The sequence below is a fragment of the Cucurbita pepo genome, chromosome 5 (assembly GCF_057944985.1).
Source record: "Cucurbita pepo subsp. pepo isolate OVF chromosome 5, ASM5794498v1, whole genome shotgun sequence".
NCBI lineage: Eukaryota > Viridiplantae > Streptophyta > Magnoliopsida > Cucurbitales > Cucurbitaceae > Cucurbita > Cucurbita pepo.
In genome coordinates this window covers 2,800,168-2,820,442 of record NC_141802.1, presented here as the reverse complement: position 1 = coordinate 2,820,442, position 20,275 = coordinate 2,800,168, and the positions used below count along the sequence as shown (strand labels likewise).

General features: G+C 38.2%; 4 protein-coding genes and 1 non-coding gene across 6 annotated transcripts; 3 read left to right on the top strand and 2 right to left on the bottom strand.

The window, feature by feature from the left end:
• Window positions 1-377: 377 nt before the first annotated feature.
• Window positions 378-1,421, top strand: LOC111795653 (uncharacterized). The gene is made up of 2 exons (XM_023678196.2): window positions 378-725; window positions 803-1,421. Exons 1-2 carry the CDS (start codon window positions 427-429, stop codon window positions 1,395-1,397), a joined length of 894 nt encoding a protein of 297 aa, XP_023533964.2. The 5' UTR covers window positions 378-426; the 3' UTR covers window positions 1,398-1,421.
• Window positions 1,422-3,240: 1,819 nt separating this feature from the next.
• On the bottom strand, window positions 3,241-3,322 carry TRNAS-GCU (transfer RNA serine (anticodon GCU)). The gene has a single exon. It is a non-coding gene; the product is annotated as a tRNA-Ser (tRNA).
• A 643-nt stretch (window positions 3,323-3,965) lies between these two features.
• LOC111795643 (dicarboxylate transporter 1, chloroplastic) lies at window positions 3,966-7,623 on the top strand. The gene is made up of 3 exons (XM_023678183.2): window positions 3,966-5,413; window positions 5,780-6,001; window positions 7,041-7,623. The coding sequence occupies exons 1-3, from the start codon at window positions 4,292-4,294 to the stop codon at window positions 7,401-7,403; spliced, it is 1,707 nt and encodes a 568-aa protein (XP_023533951.2). The 5' UTR covers window positions 3,966-4,291; the 3' UTR covers window positions 7,404-7,623.
• Window positions 7,624-11,140: 3,517 nt separating this feature from the next.
• On the top strand, window positions 11,141-15,562 carry LOC111794675 (protein DETOXIFICATION 42). Of its 2 annotated transcripts, none has more exons than XM_087123839.1 (15): window positions 11,141-11,372; window positions 11,486-11,577; window positions 11,716-11,839; window positions 12,021-12,142; window positions 12,316-12,594; window positions 12,667-12,806; window positions 12,881-13,016; window positions 13,094-13,190; window positions 13,274-13,374; window positions 13,443-13,606; window positions 13,691-13,762; window positions 13,840-13,956; window positions 14,058-14,153; window positions 14,949-15,070; window positions 15,209-15,562. In XM_087123839.1, exons 3-15 carry the CDS (start codon window positions 11,748-11,750, stop codon window positions 15,249-15,251), a joined length of 1,581 nt encoding a protein of 526 aa, XP_086979965.1. In that variant the 5' UTR covers window positions 11,141-11,372; window positions 11,486-11,577; window positions 11,716-11,747; the 3' UTR covers window positions 15,252-15,562. The 2 variants fall into 2 exon arrangements, with proteins under 2 accessions (XP_086979965.1, XP_023532550.2); XM_023676782.2 differs by having other exon boundaries at window positions 11,142-11,372; window positions 12,385-12,594.
• Window positions 15,563-17,569: 2,007 nt separating this feature from the next.
• On the bottom strand, window positions 17,570-19,007 carry LOC111795773 (chaperonin-like RbcX protein 2, chloroplastic). Its single transcript, XM_023678350.2, has 5 exons — window positions 18,370-19,007; window positions 18,209-18,300; window positions 18,066-18,123; window positions 17,906-17,971; window positions 17,570-17,829 (listed from the first exon to the last, which is right to left on the bottom strand). The coding sequence occupies exons 1-5, from the start codon at window positions 18,652-18,654 to the stop codon at window positions 17,728-17,730; spliced, it is 603 nt and encodes a 200-aa protein (XP_023534118.2). The 5' UTR covers window positions 18,655-19,007; the 3' UTR covers window positions 17,570-17,727.
• Window positions 19,008-20,275: the final 1,268 nt, after the last annotated feature.

The following is a 20,275-nucleotide window of genomic DNA, read 5'->3' as shown; positions in this document are numbered from 1 at the left end:
AATAATTAAAAATACAAAATATATATATAAATCTACCATAAAAAAAGTGATAATTTTATAAATTAATAATTTTAAAAAAAATCTATCTTAAACTACACGTGTGGAAGAGAGAGAAATTTAGGTTATGTGAAGTGGAAGCAAATATCTTGGCTTGGTTGGAAAACAATCTCTCTCTCTCCAATATATTTTAAAATATTTTTGTTTTATTTATTATTTTATTTATTTTATTTATTTATTTCTTTCCGGTCCCCCTCCAAACCGTTTCTACCAAAGACCCATCAACCACCGGTTCGCTCTCTCTCTCTCTCTCTTCCCAATATTGTAAGCAAACCCCACAACCATCCCCGTCATCATTATTATTTTTTCCTACTCCATGTCTTTTATAAATTCCACACAGATCCACATCAACCCACTTCCAATCACACAATGAGGAAGCCCGACGCTGCTGCGCCCGGCGGAGGATGCGGCGGAGGTGGACCACCTGCTGCCACCAAGCTCAGAAAAGGGCTATGGTCGCCGGAGGAAGACGACAAGTTACGAACCTACATGCTCAATAACGGCCAAGGCTGCTGGAGCGATGTGGCTCGTAATGCTGGCCTTCAGCGCTGTGGCAAGAGCTGCCGCCTCCGTTGGATCAATTACTTGCGGCCTGACCTCAAGCGCGGCGCCTTCTCCCCACAAGAAGAAGACCTCGTCATCCACTTGCATTCTCTTCTTGGCAACAGGTCAAAATAATTTTTGAATTTTTTTAATTTTAAAAATATTACTTAAATTATTTAATTCAACATTGACTTTAACACAGATGGTCTCAGATTGCGGCGCGATTGCCGGGAAGAACGGATAACGAAATTAAGAATTTTTGGAATTCGACTATTAAAAAGAGGCTTAAGAATTTGTCCTCCACGCCGTCGCCGAATACCAGCTCCGACTCTCACTCCGGCGACTCAAAATCCAATCTTTTTGCCACCTTCGTATTAGGTCGAGATCAACAACAACAACAAAACTCAATTGACTTTCCGATCTTCGCCGCCGATCCATCACCTTCTGTTATCGCTCTCGACCCTTTCCCTCTTCTCTCCACTATCCACGGCGTACCATTCTTCCCCACCGGTGGCGTCGAGATGGGATTCTATCGAGAAGACGATAGCTTCTTTAATCTCCCTCTTTTGCAAAGCGTTAACACAACCACCGCCACCGTCACCGCCACCGTAGCCACCGGTGGAGAAACTAAACATAGTAATTACTTAATTAACAATAATCCAAAGATGGAAGGCATCAATGGTGGGGTTGGAGCAAATTTTATTCACGAGGAGTTTTCAATGGGCGAATGGGAGTTGGAGGATTTGATGAAAGACGTTCCTTCTTCTTTCCCATGTTTGAATTTTCAAGTTCAATAACAATTTTAATCATAATTTCTAGAATGTTTTGTTCTTCATTGGTGACCCTTCAAAGGCACTCCATTAAAGAGACAATAATGTAATGTACAGAAACATATACAGACATTGATACTCATATATGATATGATATGATATCAAGCCATAAATTAATGAGTATTAGGTTAAGAAAATTGAAGAACAATGAGTATCTATTCTATTAATGGTGTTTAATGATCACTAAGTTGAGAGATGAATCTCTCGCCCACTAAGGGAATTTGAAATGGATATTTGATCATTTCTTTGTTTTTGTCTCTAACCCTTTTGCTTTTCCTTAACTAATTATGTCAATTAGAGATTAGTTATCACATGCTTGGTTTCAATTCTAAATGCCATTATTTAACACACTATCTCTATCTCGGTTACCTCAAACGAAAGTGTTATCGTCCACTTTCAGTAGATGCCTTCATGGGTTTGCCTTTGGTTTTACTCGAAACGTCATTCTAACGTGAGTCTTTGGTCATATTCTCGATAATTTGTTGCTTCGAACAAAGAATCATCAAGTTTTTCATCAAACTATCGTCGACCCATTTTTATTCTCAATCGAGTGTATCACTTTTTAACCATACTAACTCATTTTCGACAATGTATGTATATGATGTGTATATCTTGTCATTTTATCCAATTTCGTGTTTAGGGTTTTAAAAGTAATGTTTATCGTGAGCTTGCTTTACTTCAACGTCCTAAATGAATTAAAACAATCTATCAACGTCCAATTGCTATAAAAAGAGTTTGGGACGCTCGTTTCAAAATTTCTCAAATTTTCATAACATGTTAAAAGGAAGAGAACGAGTTGCACATAATAGAAAAAGAGAATGGTTACGTGAACAAAGAAGATCGACCCGTGCATTTCAAGAGGGTTGGTCATGATTTTGAAATGGGTAGGCATTTTATTTCAATCGAGAAAGATATGAACGAGTTTATCTGAATTGGTTGAATTTTTACGTCGAATCAATTAATTTCAATATATAAATTATTTTCTTAAAAAAGAAAATACATACTTCAAAATGATCAAATGATGCATAGGTAAACCCTAAAAAAGTGAGACCCTTTTTTTCCACTTGAAAGAATGATAAAAAAGAGAGCCCTTTTATTCCCAATCATTTTCTTGAGGACTTTGAAGCCTAAGCCACAACTAACTAAAGATTTGGTTACTTGAACAACAAATAAAGTACACTCGATCATGGATTAGTTGCTCGGGTGATTTCGGGAAGAAACAAACCAATTTCCCTTACAAAATTATTAACTTAACGAACGATTCCAATCAAGAACATAGTTAGATAGATGAATAATTTTTAGATCAAATTTTAAATTTATGAAGATCATTCTTAGTTCATAAGCCGATTCACTCTAGAATTAGCTTGATCGAGACTGATCCAATGACTCTATGAAACTTCTAAACCTAAACCAATATTAAAAAAAAAAAAAAAAAAAAAAAAAAAAAAAAAAAAAAAACATGTCTTAATTATTGCATTTGGGTTGAATATTTAAATTAAGGCGAAAATCCGGTACTGGGCCATGGTATCGGGCCCGTTAATGGGCCTCGAAACTCTTTTGTAATTCGGGAGAAAATGTAATTTTAAATAGGAAAAAATAACGTCGCCTGAGAGATTCGAACTCTCGCGGGGGTAAAAAAAAAAAAAAAAAAAAAAAAAAAAAAAAAAACATGTCTTAATTATTGCATTTGGGTTGAATATTTAAATTAAGGCGAAAATCCGGTACTGGGCCATGGTATCGGGCCCGTTAATGGGCCTCGAAACTCTTTTGTAATTCGGGAGAAAATGTAATTTTAAATAGGAAAAAATAACGTCGCCTGAGAGATTCGAACTCTCGCGGGGAAACCCCATGTACTTAGCAGGCACACGCCTTAACCACTCGGCCAAAGCGACTTGTTGGCGATTACGGTAAATAAAATATTTATCTTTAAATATTGTTATATTAAGATCTCTCGTCACTTGTGGTATCCAACGTTTCACACGCATATCAATTCAGAAGCTATGAAAATTTTTAACATTTTAGCTTATAGATTAAATTTGGTTTAATAAAATTCATGATTTTATTTAAAATTTTAATTTACCATTAAATTATTCTTAGATCTGATGTTTATGCATATAACAATTTTATTTAAGCATAAAATAAAATAATTAATAAGCATATAAAATTTCTATAATTATTATGCAATTAAAAATATATTTTCAACATTTTAATGTATTATATTGATGAAATATGAAAATAGATCTGACATTTTTGGCTTAGCTGGCTGAAAGCGGGAGCTTAGAACTTAGAAGCTCCAAACAGTCACGCGCCTCACGCGCCATCGCAACTCCTTTGAGTTACGTCACCCACTTTCCTTTTTCATTTATTTCCCATAAGGTCATTTTATTTCCATTTCCATAATTCCATTTGGTGGTGCACGTGCCGCTACATTTCCATATCACAGGGACACTTCCGTCATTTCCTCCACTCGCCTTCCTGCCCTCACATGTCAGCTCTCATTCCCCCTCTTATACTGAAAGCACCACCCACCACTTGCTTACTGCCACGTCGACTTCCGTCTCTTTCATTGGCTCTACCAGTCCACGTCATCAAACGGGTTTTATATAGAAATCACCACGTGGTTCCCCTCCCAGGTCGAAAAGCCCGCCGCATTAACCAATTCCGGCGGAGCTGTAGAAGATAACTCATCAACCTTTTCTCCACCGTAAAAGTTTCCATCTTCTATCGAATCGTATTCTTCAATCGAATCCTCCACCGTCGGATTTGTTTCCAGTAGTCGCTTCTCTCTTTTCAAAATCCGTACATCCACCGGAGCTTCGTTTTCCGCCGCCGCCGCCGCTGGATTGAATCAGGACCGGTTGATGGCTTCGTTGGCGCTTACTTCCTCGTTTCTCCCTTCTCTCCAATCGCGCCGTCGGAAACCCGAGGTAAATGCTCAAATCCGCTTCTCCTCTCTCCGTTCAAGTCTTCCTAAAACCGCCATTTTCGATAGCGGCATCAGAACTAGCTTCCGCATTCCGTCTTCTCTATCCAGTGAAGCTAAATCGATTAAACCAGCTCTAGATTTCAGAAGCTCTCGTGGAAATCTCGGTACCTTTACTGTCCGAGCGGCTTCTTCTTCTCCTGCTACTGTAGCTCCGGCTTCTCAGCCATGGCAAGGTGCGGCGATTAAACCACTTATTGCTTCCATTGCTACGGGTATCATTCTGTGGTTTGTTCCGGTGCCGTCTGGTGTTTCTCGAAACGCGTGGCAATTGCTTGCGATTTTCCTTGCTACGATTGTTGGGATTATTACTCAGCCTTTGCCCCTTGGTGCGGTTGCTTTGCTTGGACTTGGCGCCTCTGTTCTAACTAAAACCCTAACCTTCTCTGCTGCTTTCTCTGCGTTTGGTGATCCGATCCCATGGCTCATCGCTCTTGCCTTCTTCTTTGCTCGAGGGTTCATTAAGACCGGACTTGGTAATCGAATTGCTTATCAATTTGTTTCTCTATTCGGTAGTTCCACGTTAGGGTTAGGGTACAGTTTAGTGTTCAGTGAGGCTCTGTTGGCGCCGGCAATTCCTTCGGTGTCTGCCAGAGCAGGAGGAATATTCCTTCCATTGGTGAAATCTCTCTGTGTTGCTTGCGGTAGCAATGCTGGTGATGGGACAGAAAAACGGTTGGGATCGTGGTTGATGCTCACTTGCTTTCAAACTTCGGTGATTTCATCATCCATGTTCTTGACGGCTATGGCTGCTAATCCTCTGAGTGCCACTCTGACGTATAACACGATCAAGCAGACCATTGGATGGACCGACTGGGCTAAAGCAGCGATTGTTCCAGGATTAATCTCCTTGATTGTGGTGCCATTGCTTCTGTATGTAATCTATCCGCCCACCGTGAAGAGCAGTCCAGACGCACCCAAGCTTGCCAGAGAGAAGTTAGAAAAGATGGGACCAATGTCCAACAATGAGATTATAATGGCTGGAACTCTACTTCTCACGGTATTAAACATTTCAGTTCGAAACTTCGGCTTTTAACTTTTGAGTTGATTGAATTCTAGGAACTTCATGTCCTACTCCTATATCTTAATCAGCTACTTAACTCTGTTTTTGCATATGCTAATGATAATCATTAAACCCTGAAAACCAATTGTCTCAAAATTTAAAAGACTACTGATAAAACTGGAACATGTAGTTTAGAGTGTGTTACTTGTGCTTCTCTTATTGTGATCTGCCATATTTTCTCATACTTGAGATGTTGAACTATAGTGCTGAAGCTTTTAGTAAGATATGTGATTGTTTAGTGTACAGAATGTATTACTTTGTGCATCTCTTAATGTTGGTTGCCTGTCTTATTCCTTGGAGCAGGTGGGTCTTTGGGTTTTTGGAGGGGTTCTTAATGTGGACGCTGTTACTGCTGCCATTTTGGGATTGTCCGTCCTTCTTGTGACTGGGGTGGTGACATGGAAAGAGTGCTTGGCAGAAGCTGTTGCCTGGGACACTCTAACATGGTTTGCTGCACTCATTGCAATGGCAGGGTATCTCAACAAATATGGTCTCATCTCCTGGTTCAGCCAAACTGTAGTGAAGGTTTGCCTTAGATTCCCTTTATTCACATGCCCTTGAGCTTGCTCGGGCAATTTTTCATCTTGTAATACGAGTGATGCATGATTAGGAGCACGTTTGGCATGACACAGAATAGGAAAAATGCTTCAAATGAATTAAAAGCACCTCTTGGATCCATCTAAACAATCTAAAAAACGACTGATCTTTTTCTGTGAGATCCCACATCGTTTGGAGAGGGAAACGAAACATTCCTTATAAGGGTGTGGAAACCTCTTCCCGCTTCAAATCCTCGAGAGGGAGTCTGAAAGGGAAAGTCCAAAAAAGATAATATCTGCCATGGGTTTAAGTCGTCTCTGTTTGTAGTTTAATATTCCTCCGTACGGATTTGCATGAGAAAATAAGATAGTAGGAAAATGTTTGATAGGGGAACTAGGGATGTTCTTTTTCTTTTTCTTAACTTAACTGCGAGACTCAATTGGTAGTATCTACCTTGGAAACTACTCTCCTAAGGAAATGGTTAGGTTTCAAATTCCCTATAGGTACAAAAGAAAAACATATGGACGCAGCATATTAGGGAGGCTAGATTTTGAGGTCACCAATACACCTTGAGCTAAAATTACAGATAAGTGAAGGGAGTTAGATCATGCCTAGCGGGCTATTTGAAGTTAGTAGATAGCTCTTGAAGAATTGTTTCTACCTGAGCCTGTAGGGTGGGAGTACTATTTATTGGCTTAATTTTCAAAAACCCCAAATGGGGGATTTGCTTAAATATTATAGATGCTGCGTATAGCTCCATGAGGTCATGGATTCAAACATTATCAACTAAATATCCACGGCTGAACCCCAATAGACATCTGCTCGATGGCAACTTCAAGATTTGCTTTATTCATCAATAATGCATAAAACTGGCCAGATATTTGCGTATGAGGCCTGGATTCTAATCTTAGCACATAGTTATATTTATGTTACTTAAATCTTACGCATTCAGAATGATGTTTGCATAAATATTAGTGCACTACGTTGGATGAATATCTCTTCTTACAAGTTTGTGCTCTTTCCACAGTTTGTTGGTGGACTTGGGCTTTCATGGCAGCTTTCATTCGGCATTTTAGTTCTTCTCTATTTCTACTCCCACTACTTCTTTGCGAGTGGAGCTGCTCATATAGGCGCGATGTTTACAGCCTTCTTATCCGTTGCTAGTGCTTTGGGGACTCCCCCCTACTTCGGAGCCATTGTACTTTCCTTCTTATCCAACCTGATGGGTGGCTTAACCCACTACGGCATTGGGTCAGCCCCTGTCTTCTATGGTGCCAACTATGTTCCTCTTGCTCAGTGGTGGGGCTACGGGTTCCTCATATCTGTTGTCAACATCATTATCTGGCTCGGCGCTGGGGGAATTTGGTGGAAGGCCATTGGTCTATGGTGAGTAACTGATCTAGAAGAAGATTAGACCGACCACCCTGAATTTGTTAGTGTCTCGATGTGCAATTTTCTTCCTAGGCCTTTGAGACAGTTTGTAGGTCCTCTTATTTGTTGCTATTATCGATGAGATCGTAATCTGAAAACTGCAAAAGATGTTCAAGATTTGATTCATTGCCTGCACTTTATTACATATATAAGGCTTCATCATCATATAAGCTTTTGTACACTACTAGTCTGCAACCTTCTCTCCCAGCCTTTGCTTTGAATGATGAGATAACTGAGATAAACAGGGAAAGATGGATGAGGAGTGGTACCATCAGTCAAAAGTCTTTATGTTGCTTTTATGAAATGGAAGCACAGAAATAGGACGTGGACCATAACACACCCCTCCAATTGGAATCACATAAAGATGAGTTTGGACAAAGCTTTGACTTTTGGTATGCAATAGCTCTTTCCTAGCATTCCAACAGCTCAAGCTCACTGTTAACAGAGATTGTCTTCTTTGGACTTTTTCGAGCCTACTGTTTGAAGGCCGAAGGCAAAAATGCGAGCCCTAAGTTAAAGAAAGGTAGTTTGAAAGTGCGAGATAAGATAAGACAACTAGGTTGAAGGTAAAGAAATCCCGTCCAACAATTGCTGGTTGGCTGGCTGTCGACGAGGAGTCAAGTAGTGATACCAACTTCTGAAAGATTATATGATTTGAGTAGAGATTTCCTTCCAATACTAGTTTTTCATGTGCGAATTCCATTGCATTAATGAATTCGACTAGAAAGACCTACACCTACTTCTTGACTTTTCCTCAAAGTTTTAAAACATGTCTGCTACGAAGAGATTTCTACACTCTTATAAAGAATGTTTTGTTTTTTCATGTGAAATCTTACACACCCTTCTAAAGAATGTTTTGTTCTTGGGACGTGAAATCTTACAAAAGAGTTGTAACTCTGTTTGCATTTTAATATTCTTTTTATTTAATCTAAAGCATCATATAATAAATTGATGTGATTGGGGTGTGAGAATATAAAGAAATTTGGAATAATTATTATTCAATTACTCAAATATTTAATTAATAAATATTAAATTAATGCTAACATGTTACAATTTCCCCCAATTATTCAGACTTTTTAGAAATTATTTAGTTTGTTTCAACCATGTTTATGAACATATTAACTTAATTTCAATGAAAATCAATTAATCTTTTAAATACAAGTGATGGCTGAAGATTCCCACACAATTAGATCACCTAAAGAGTTGAAAACAGCACCCTAAAACTTCCCTTTGAAGGGAATACTAACTTCAAAACTCTTCTTGTCAAGACTCCGGTGACAATTCGGAGTTTTGCTCGTGACCCTTCAACAACTCGTTAACCTATGTGATCCGCTCTGAATGGGGCCGAAAACAGAAGAGGGAGCTAAACATGTTTGGAGATAGGGATTACATTTCTTATCCTCGACACTGCTCCAATCCCCACAAAAATAAATGAAAAATGCAATAGGGACAAGGACGAGGACAGAGAAGACTTCCCGATCTCCGCCCCACTTCACGAACATCTCACTTTCAGTTTCTCAAGATGGTATGAAGCTATAGCTCATATATTATAACAATAATTGAGTAATCGTCTTTACACCTCCTCTCGAGAAAAAATTGATAAATATGAAAACAATTTCACGTGATTTCAATAATTTATACAAAACCCTATCAACGTTTACACCATAAAGTAAAGTTGAGAAATGGGATGTTTAAGACTATATGTCAAATAAGTTAGGCCGAGTGTTTGTGACACATTTTATATATATTTCCATTATGATAATTACATTTCTCATATAATAAATAATATACACCAAACTTCTTTTCTTTTTTTAATAGTTCGTAATTGAAATTCAAAAAAATAATAATTAAATCCAAAAAATTATAAAAAAAAAAAGGTTACCCTTAATTACTTTATATATTTAATCAATAGTGCCTTCAAACTAGACCTAAATTCAATTAAAATATAATTATTACATTATAAAATTAATGTAAGATTTTGTTATCCACTTGATTTCAAGTAAATTTAAATCATATTAATAAAAAAAATGTGGATACGATTATTAAAATTAATTAAATGAAATTGTGATATAAACAATCCACATCAAATCAAACCCACTTCAACAATTCTATTATAATAAAATTCAGTCCGATAAATTTTTAAAACAATTTATTATCAATTTTTTACTGATCTAAATCTTTTCATAAATTATATATATCTTGATCAATTGAGTTTTACTCGATCACAATAATAGATGTCTAGTTTTTATTTTGGTGGTTCTGGTTTGATTGAGTTGAACCTAAGTGCCAGTAGATTTGCCAAATCCGTGTACATTAAAGATGAAAATTAGTCGCCACTCAAAAGCACGGTGCACTCATATTTTCTACTTTTTAGACTAACTTTAGCATTTTTTTTTAATATAAGTTCTTAAACTTTGCATTATTATAATTTTTAAAAAATGTCACTCAAATAAATATAATACAATTCTTACCTACTATTACATATTATTCTTCCAAGCTTGAATATTTAGGCATTTAATTCTTTTATATAATTTGATGCTTTTTATTTTTATTATTCGAATATTGGTGTTCGAGAAACATCGCGTAAAAATTGAATTTTGGAATACTTCTGGTTGGTTCGAATATTTATCTTATGATTATAATTATTTTTTGAATTACAAAAAAAAAATTTACAAATTGCACAAATTATGGGGCTATTATAGTCTTTTCACTACAGACTTGGCGGTTATCCACCATTGAATCTTATTCCGTCACCTTTTGTAACAGCAATAATTTCCCGACACGTGTCTTTATTTTTTGAATTACAAAAAAAAGTTAAAAATTGGTCAAAATATTCCCGAATTGCACAACTTATAGGGCTATTATAGTCTTTTCACTACAGAACTTGGCGGTTATCCACCATTGAATCTTATTCCGTCACTTTTTGTAACAGCAATAACTTCTCGACACGTGTCATTGTCCCAAGCCATTCGAAATATAAAATTTCATTAATATTTTACATTTTTATTTACTATTATTTTATGGTTAAAAACACAATTTTTTTTAACTTTCCGTAAACGTAATTAGGCTCTAACAACAAACTGATTTGTTTAAATTGTGTTCATTTTTACTGCTATTTATTTATTCATATTTTCTGTGAAAATATTTGTTTAATTAAATTTTGAAACGTTTTTTGTCTGTGTTTTGATTTAAACTGAACATATTAAATAGACGTAGAAGCGTGGAGATCATGTTATTGAGAATTAAGATGATGAGTCGAGATGAACGGTTGCATTTAGAACACGTTAACCTATGACTTGGTCTGTAGTAGAAATAAGTTAGCTAACTCTCGAATATTAATTTAATCATAAAAAAAAAAAAAATATATATATATATATATATATATATATATATATTAAAATTAACTATAAATTTTATATTGATTTAATATTAATTTAATTTAAATAAATTGATATCCAAACGTTAATAGTACCAATTAGGTTAGGTTGATTGGGGGTAAGAGAGTCTTTTGAACAGTCAATATTTTAAATATTTTCAAAGCATTCTTAAATTAGCTTATAATTGTTAATAAATGCAAGGAAATTATAGGTAAATTACCGGCGGTGAAATTCGGTATCGAACACTGGCCGCTTTTCCTTAGCGGGAAGGACACTTGAGGCCTCTTCCCTTTGCCGCTTGCCTTTTGCCCGCCAACGCCAACGCCAACGCCAACGCCAACGCCAACGAATGCCTCACTTCCATTTGCTTCTCTTCGTCAACTGACCAACAAACTCGTCCTCTTCGCCTCCGACCCTCACAGGCTCCTACTAATCAAACCAATTTTTCAATACCTCAATTGGCAACTGGCTTCAGACAAAGACACCCTCTTCCCTCTTTCTTCCGTGCTTCCAATTTGAATTGGGGTTTCTTCCACGCCGTCGGAGTTGAGGTACCCAACTTGAAATGTCTTGGTGGCAATGTTTCAACCATGAGTCTCTTAGGAGGTTTATCTGTTTAGACTTTGGGTTGATTTTTTTTTTTGTTTTCTTTTTTGGTCTAAAGGATTGTGGACCATGAGGGGCCTCCAGTTAGGAAGTTTTGCCCAAAGGTTAGGCTGTTTTTGGTGGAGAAGTTAATTTAGACTCTGTCTCTGGGTTAGTTTTCCATAGTTCTTCTTTATATATGTTGTCTTTGTTCCAACAAAGTTTTCACTTAGAGCTCAAACCCACTTCAATATTCTGTGTTGGGTTTTGAAAACAATTGGATTATCGACGTTTTTGTTCATTCTGCAGGCTCTGGGTATCGATTTCGAACAGTTCAGGGGATGGCCTTCTCGATCATGTCTGACGAAGATGATCCTTATCCCTCTTGGGAAAAAACGAGAATGCCTATTCATATTTTCTTCAAGGATGCCAGGTAAAGAAGCTGCTCAATATTTATCAAACTTTTTTGTTGTCTTTGTTTCGCTATGCTTTCTAGACACAGATTCAATGGGGGACTGTCTTTTAGCTTTCTGGATTATGATCCGTTATGTTTGTAATAGGAAACATTCTTTCATGCGTGGTAATTCCTTTCTTGTTCTGTTTTTTGTGAACAGACATGTCTTTAAGTTGGATGAACTTGGTCGGGAAATAGCTCAGATTGCTTTGCCTGCCGCACTAGCTTTGGCAGCTGACCCTGTAGCTTCTCTGGTTGACACAGCATTCATTGGCCAAATAGGTAACTCTGCTTTTCTTTTCAAGATTTTTAGGAATCACGGATCTCTACAATTGTATGATATTGTCTACTTTAAGCATAAGCTCTCGTAACTTTGCTTTGGGCTTCCCCAAAAGGCCTCATACCAATGGACATGTATTCCTTACTTATTAACCCGTGATCAATCCCTAAATTAGCTAATATGCGACTCTCTCCCAACAATTCTCAACAAGGGTCGTGTTCATATAGCTATATCATGGATGCAGGTCCTGTGGAGCTTGCTGCCGTTGGAGTTGCTATTGCTTTATTCAATCAAGTTTCAAGAATTGCAATTTTCCCCCTTGTTAGTGTCACCACATCTTTTGTTGCTGAGGAAGATGCTATTGGAAGTGCTTGTAATGAAGCAAAGGATAATAACGATAAGGAGACAGGTTTATTCACAAATGATGAATCAAAATTGATGATCCCACACAATGGTATGCATTCCTTCATCCACTACTCAACGTTCTTCTGATTCATCATCTGATTCCATTTGTTATCCTTGACAGGGAAAACTGAAGAGAATGGAAGAAGATATATCCCATCGGCCTCTTCGGCTTTGGTTATCGGCGGTGTTCTTGGTCTCATACAAGCCATTTTCTTGATATCTGGAGCAAAACCTCTACTAAACTTCATGGGAGTCAAGTCAGTAAGTATTACCTATTGAAACTAATGCTTCAATCCTTTCTTGTACATGATTGTTGCTGCATAACATGAACGTAGGATTCGCCGATGATGACTTCTGCACAACAATACTTGACACTGCGGTCACTCGGCGCCCCGGCAGTTCTTCTCTCCTTGGCCATGCAAGGCGTCTTTCGCGGTTTTAAGGACACGAAAACTCCTTTATTTGCAACTGGTATACTTAAAACCACCTTTTCTTTTTGGAACCTCTGAATTATCCATGTTCATATTTCCCCCCTTGTTCTTCATCAGTGGCTGGAGATGCAACAAACATCATTCTAGACCCAATATTCATATTCATTTTTCGTTTAGGCGTCAGTGGTGCAGCCATTGCACACGTTATATCGCAGTAAGTGTTATGTTATACGTCGATTCCACGACTTCTCGAGCATTTTCTGGCTATTGTTTTTACATTTACTTCTTATTTTGTAGGTACCTAATAGCACTGATACTCTTTTGGAGATTAATGGGACAAGTTGATCTCTTACCTCCCAGTATCAAACATTTGCAATTTAGTCGGTTTCTGAAAAATGGTAAGAGATTTGTGTAAAGCATGCTGCAAAATCTGAAGATTTGATTAACCATGTTCATGCTTCTGTAGGCTTTCTATTATTAATGAGAGTCATTGCTGTGACGTTCTGCGTGACGCTTGCTGCGTCCCTGGCTGCACGCCAAGGATCCACATCAATGGCTGCATTTCAGGTCTGCTTGCAGGTCTGGTTGGCAATGTCTCTACTTGCCGATGGCTTAGCTGTTGCTGGGCAGGTATGTAAAAGATTTCTTTCAATCATTTGCATATGTATTCAGAACTACAAGCCTTTCATGTTAAGTGTTCTTATTGTTCTTCAGACAATACTAGCAAGTGCATTTGCCCAAAACGACCATGATAAGGCAACGACTGCAGCATCACGAGTATTACAGGTTCCTATCGTTTTTTGAGAGATCTAATTACTTTTAGTAAAGGGAGTTTCTCTAATATATAGTAAACTATACTGCAGCTGGGATTGTTGCTGGGATTGGGGCTTGGAGTCTTCGTTGGAGCCGGGATGACATTCGGGGCAAAGTTATTTACAAGTGACGTCGATGTCCTCCACCTAATCGGCATAGGAACTCCAGTATGTCACCTTGTAACTCTGCCAACGCAAACTATAGGAATAAATCACTCATTTCAATATCAAACGGAAGCCAAAACTGAATTTTGTTTTAATCTGTACAGTTTATTGCTGCTATGCAACCAATCAATGCCTTGGCGTTTGTTTTTGATGGCATCAACTTTGGAGCTTCTGATTTTGCGTACTCAGCTTACTCCATGGTGAGTTCATAGTCCCCCTGTTTGCATACTCGCCCATTATACAAAAAACAACTATGGTGGCTGGTTCTTGTCCTAAAATCTAGTCATGGTTGGGATCTTACAAATGTTGAGGATTGTTGGGAGATGAGTCCCACATCGGCTAAATAAGCGGTTGATCATGGGTTTATAAGTAAGGAACACTATCTTCATTTGTATGAGGCCGTTTGAAGAAACCAAAAGTAAAGCCACGAGAGCTTATGCTCAAAGTAGACAATATCATACAATTGTGGAGGTTCGTGGTTTCTGAAATGGTATCAGAGCCATGCCCTTAACTTAGCCATGTCAATAGAATCCTTAAGTGTCGAACAAAGGGTGTACTTTGTTCGAAGGCTTCAGAATAAGAGTCGAGTCTCGATTAAGTGGAGGCTGTTCGAGGGCTCCATAGGTCTTAGGGGAGGCTTTATCGTGTACTTTGTTCGAGGGAAGGATGATTGAGGATTGTTGGGAGAGGAGTGTCACATCGGCTAATTAAGGGGTTGATCATGAGTTTATAAGTAAGGAACAGTATCTTTATTGGTATGAGACCTTTTGGGTAAACCAAAAGCAAAGCCACGAGAGCAAAGCAAAGCCACGAGAGCTTATGCTCAAAGTGAACAATATCATACCAATATGGAGGTCCGTGGTTCCTAACAACAATGATACGTATAGTAACTCGAGCCTAAAATGAACAAGATCGTAGCCTAAAATGAATTCTAGATGAGCTAAATGATGAGCTTTAATCATCTAACCATCCAAACTTACATTCCTTCTCTCCAGGTTCTGGTGGCTATTATCAGCATCTTCTGTTTGTTCATTCTCTCCTCAACTCAAGGATTCATCGGTATCTGGGTCGCCTTAACCATCTACATGAGCTTACGAACACTAGCCGGATTCTGGAGGTACTTCCATCTACACTCTATCTATCCGAACTCGTGTCATCCAACACTCGTTAACGAACGATCACAAATCAGCTACTATATTGCGGTGTTCATTACAAAAATCTTATGTTTTTGAACTGCACTGACCTTCGCTTACAGGGTCGGCACGGGAACAGGACCTTGGTATTTCCTCCAAAGCTAGATTCCAAGTCGTTTGTAGGACATGGATAAGCTGTTGGATGATGTTTTTTTCTTCCATTTATGTCCATACCTTCATATATAGGCTGGATTGCATCAGGACATTCAGCTTAAAACCTTAAAAAGTTGAAGCTTAGAGACCATGTACAGAAAAGACAAGAGAAGACAGCATGTTCTTGAACAAGAAGACAAGAAAACATAGAAGATTTGTACGAGTGTACGAGTGTTTTGTAGCTGTAAATCACAGTGTTCAGTTCAGTGTTACAAGATTTTATGCAGGTTGTTTGTTATATGCAATCCTCTCCTTTGAAACTATTTGTTTAAAAATGTATTTTTTTTTATTATTGGTAAAAAATATATAATATATATATTTTTTATCTTAAGGTTTATTTTGGGTGAGATTACATGCCTGTGTAAATCTGTCTCTAATAGACCCATTTTAAAATTGTGAGGTTAAAGGCCAAAACGGACAATATCTACTAGCGGTCGACTTGAGCGGCTACAGTGATATCAGAGCCAAACACCAAGCAGTGTGCCAGCGAGAATACTGGTCCCGAAGGGGGTGGATTGTGAGATCTCACGGGTGAGGGAAATGAAACATTTCTTATAAGGGTGTAGAAATCTCTCAATACCAAGATACGTTTAAGACTGTGAGGCTGACACTGAGTTATATTTTTCTAGGCATGAGAGTGTTACAATGTCTCAAACGACATGACATTCTTTCAAAATATACCTAGATAGAACATCTTGGGATTGCACCTGATTTTGCTACAATACCTCTTGTTCTAGAGGCTTGGGGAAGGCTCAACCCATTTGACAAGGGGGTACGTATTCATTCTTGTATTCGGGATTCATATTTGATCAAAGATGTTTGGGTTCGGACTGCATTGGTCGGCTTTTATCGTAAATGTGGGTTTGTTGAAGAGGCCTGTAAAGTGTTCGATGAAATGCCTGAAAGAGATATGGTGTCGTGAAACGCTTTGATTTCTGGATATGTGGTGTGTTCGTACTATAAAGAGGCAGTGTTCTTGTTTATGGAGTGCGATGGGGAGGATTCTGCCCCAATTCTCGTACCATAGTGGCTCTGCTTTTGGCTTGTGCTGAGATTAGGATTAGACATGGAGTCCCAGATATCTCCCAAGAGCTCCTTGTAGCGTGGAAGGGCTGTTCTTGCTGCCTTCTTCGTGGCAATCTAATTACACTACAAGAAATAATAGATACGATAACTTCCGAAAAACGCTATTGTAGACTACGTCATGACAGCCCGGTTGGTATTGCCTGGTTCCACCACCAACATGATCTTGATTCTTCCGCCGACCAAACGGTATGTATATCTTGTACTACCTTCTCATTATCCTTCCTTATTTTTATGGGTTGCCATTCTACTTGCTGGTGTACAAATTATGATTTAGATACATGACATCCATGTGAAATAGGAAGTGATCTTGTTTTTTTTTCTTAAACCCAATGATATCAACCAAACTTTAAAGTTTTCATCCAAATCCAAAACTTAATGATAAACGTATTTAATCCGTCGACATAAGCCTTCTGAAAAACCCGTTGGTTTCCAAACCAACTTGGTCGGTTCAGTGTCAGTTTGGGTCACAAACTGACCTCGACCAACCAACCGATGATCCACACCATGCACAAGTACAGTAGATATGATAAGTGTAACAACTCAAACCCACCGTTAGCAAAGGTTTTTAGAACGTATTGCCGTCAGTCTCACGGTTTCTAAAACACGTCTACTAGAGAGAGGTTTCCGCACCTTTATAAGGAATGTTTCGTTCCTCTCTCCAACCAATGTGAGATTTTATGATCCACCCCCTTGAGGACCCAGTTTCCTCACTAGCACACCATCCGGTGTCTGGCTCTAATACCATTAGTAACCGTCCAAACCCACCGCTAGTAGATATTGTCCGCTTTGACCCGTTATGTATCACTGTCAGCCTCACGTTTTTTAAAACACGTCTACTAGGGAGAGGTTTCTGCACCTTTACAAGGAATGTTACGTTCCTCTCTCCGACCAATGTGAGATCTTACAATCCACCCCCTTGAGGGCCCAGTGTCCTCACTAGCACACCACCCAGTGTCTTGACTCTAATACCATTAGTAACAGCCCAAACCCACCGCAAGTAGATATTATCCACTTTGGCTCGTTACGTATCGCTGTCAGCTTCACAGTTTTTAAAACACATCTACTGAGGAGAGGTTTCCACACCTTTATAAGGAATGTTTCGTTCCCCTCTCCCAACCGACGTGGGATCTCACAATAAGGTGAACCTGATCATCCAAAATGTCTCGTGGGTCGATAGCAACATGTTCAATAAGATCGATACATACATTCACAGATTTTGTAATATTGGACGTAAGAATTCTTATTAGTTGGTGGAAACAATATGAATAAGAATGAAACCATAGTAAAAGAAATGAGAACAAAATAATGTAGTAGCTCCTAGTCTGCCAATCTTCTAAGACCTCTACTCATCTGAAGGCCATATCACAGTCTCCATTAGTCGCTCTCGCATCAACTCTAAGTTCTCATCAGATATCTCTTTGTATATTTCAGCATGATCACATTTCTACGCCATATCAGAAAATCACTATCAATATGTGTTCTTAAAGTGGTTCCAACCAAACAAATTGTAATCTTCTTACCTTAACCCATTTGTTATACAGATGAAGCCTTGTTACCATCACTCTCTCAGCCAAATCCTGCTTCTCCTGTTAATCATATTCATCTCTGTTTAGACATAAAAGATTCGAACCTCTGAACTTTTGATCTGAGCCGTGAGCCGAGGTCGTAATAGTATAGTACCTTTACGAGGGTGCGGATGAAACGCTTCCCATCTCCAGGCTTGTGATTCACAACAAAACTGTTGAGGTAGAAACAGAGAAATTGTGGATTATATTGATTTCGAGGAAGTTAAGGAAAGTGAGGTGAAAGGGTTCAGTAGTTACTCATAAAACCATCTGTATTGGGTAGGATTCATCTCATAAAGCTGATTAAGAACTGTCTTCACAGCTTTGAATGTGAAATAATTCTGTATTTGCTGCACGTGGAAATCAAAACATCAACAAATTTTCCATCTAAGAACAGTCATATCATGTTCTGTTCATACCATTTTCACATCATCAAAACTATCCTCATACTGCCCTGCAAATTCATTAGAAATAACAAGCCTTCGTTTCCTCCGTAGATTCCTCCGGTGGCCACCAACGGCGGAGAGCCGCCACTGGCCGCCGGAATTCACGAACGAGCTCACCGATGATGACACGGCCAAATGATTCTTAAGCTTAGATTTAGTGGGCAGAACCAAATGTCCACCAGTTGTGAGACTCATATTGGTAACCGGCGATGAGTCCACCACCGGTGTTGTACCCACAAGGAAGAAAGCTCCCACCATTGTGGAGAAGAAACGTTGAGAGAAGGAAGGAAGATTGTGGGAGGCGTAATATAGCAATTGATGGAATATAAAGGAGAAGAAGAAATGGGCAGGGGGGATTGAGTCAAAGATTCACCTACCGTGAGAAACTGGAACTTCCAGAGTTCAATTTGGTTTCAGATTCTTGGCGGCACGTGTGTCCGTGATTTTTGCTGTTGTGTTTTTCTTGCTTCATCTTGTTTTTTTCGTGCCAACTGCCAACTGCCAACACAAACCACACGTTTTTTTTGAGGTCCTAGATTATCCATGCAATAATCTTATTTTTTTCGAATTGAAATTATATTTTTACTGGTTTTTTTCTTCATTATTACATTCTTTTTTTAAACTCCAATAATATATTTTTTAAATCTTTTTATTAGGTGAACACGATCCTACACAATAGTATGATATTGTCTATTTAGAGCATTAGTTCTCATGGTTTTTCTTTAGTCTCCCCCAAAATGCTTCAAACCAATGGAGAAAGTATTCTTCATTCCCTAAATTAGCCGACGTGGGACTTTCATCATCCAACACCTCCCCTCGAACAAAACATGCCTCCCCTTAATCAACGCTCGACTCTTTTTTCTTTTGAAGTCTTAGTCATTTTTTACTATGCCTTCGAGGAGGCTCGACTCCTTTTCTTTTGGAGTCCTTTGTTCGACATTTGAGGGTATGTCAATCTATTGGCACGACTAAGTTTAGGACATAGCTCTGATACCATATTAGATGAACACGATTCTTCGTAATGATATGATATTGTACACTTTAAGCATTAGCTCTCATGGATTTGCTTTGGATTTCACCAAAAGGTTTCAAACGAATGGATAAAATATTTTTTAATTATAAAACCATGATCATTCTCTAAATTAGCAAATTAGTAGAGGTGGACTTTCATCATCCGACACTTTTATCTAACCAATTAATTATCCTTATAAATTTCATACTTATATGACTATTTTTTTAATATAATATATATCCGTTAAAATTTTCTATCCAGCTAAGAAAAATTGTGGTTTTTATTCTTTTAATTTTCAGAAAATAATTTTAAAAGTTAGAAGATCTAGAGCATTCTTTAACCGACGTGTAGCGTGGAATCTGGCGGATTCTTAGCCACGCTGGACAATTTTGAATGTTCTTTTTCAGTCTTGACACGTTTCATAGAGCTATTCTTCAATGATCCACGCGCATATTCGCGCGTAAAATTACATTCAATTTTCTTTCATTGTCTCGTTCATAGTCTCATACACAGGTAAACAAGTTTGGAGCTTGAAAAGTGATGTTCACGCGGCTGTAAAATGCGTGAACTGTAGAGATTCATATTTTCTGTTAGCAGGAACCGTATTCACTAATCTCAACGTGGAAAATGGATACGGAAGGTCACGTGAGTCAAATTCGGCTCGCACGTGGCAGCATGGTCCAAGTAACCCATTCGAACTTTTCAACCACACTGAGCCCACGAGGCCCAAATTCTAGATGGGCTTCAGCCCGTCTTTCTATTTTATCCTAATCTTTAAAAAAAAATTGAAAATTATAAATCTATATTTAGTCTATGTTACATTTGTTGGATGATTGGAAGTCCAAGTCGGCTAATTTAGGGAATAAT

Bases quoted from the DNA above. Each gene is read 5' to 3' on its own strand.
- LOC111795653 (XM_023678196.2), top strand. From the start codon at position 427: ATGAGGAAGCCCGACGCTGCTGCGCCCGGCGGAGGATGCGGCGGAGGT. The intron at 726-802 runs GTCAAAATAATT...ACTTTAACACAG, and splicing joins CATTCTCTTCTTGGCAACAG to ATGGTCTCAGATTGCGGCGC.
- LOC111795643 (XM_023678183.2), top strand. From the start codon at position 4,292: ATGGCTTCGTTGGCGCTTACTTCCTCGTTTCTCCCTTCTCTCCAATCG. The intron at 5,414-5,779 runs GTATTAAACATT...TCCTTGGAGCAG, and splicing joins CTGGAACTCTACTTCTCACG to GTGGGTCTTTGGGTTTTTGG. The intron at 6,002-7,040 runs GTTTGCCTTAGA...CTCTTTCCACAG, and splicing joins TCAGCCAAACTGTAGTGAAG to TTTGTTGGTGGACTTGGGCT.
- LOC111794675 (XM_087123839.1), top strand. From the start codon at position 11,748: ATGGCCTTCTCGATCATGTCTGACGAAGATGATCCTTATCCCTCTTGG. The intron at 12,595-12,666 runs GTATGCATTCCT...TATCCTTGACAG, and splicing joins ATTGATGATCCCACACAATG to GGAAAACTGAAGAGAATGGA. The intron at 13,607-13,690 runs GTATGTAAAAGA...ATTGTTCTTCAG, and splicing joins GCTTAGCTGTTGCTGGGCAG to ACAATACTAGCAAGTGCATT.
- LOC111795773 (XM_023678350.2), bottom strand. From the start codon at position 18,654: ATGGTGGGAGCTTTCTTCCTTGTGGGTACAACACCGGTGGTGGACTCA. The intron at 18,301-18,369 runs GTATGAACAGAA...TTCCACGTGCAG, and splicing joins GTTTTGATGATGTGAAAATG to CAAATACAGAATTATTTCAC. The intron at 17,972-18,065 runs GTACTATACTAT...TATGATTAACAG, and splicing joins TCATCCGCACCCTCGTAAAG to GAGAAGCAGGATTTGGCTGA.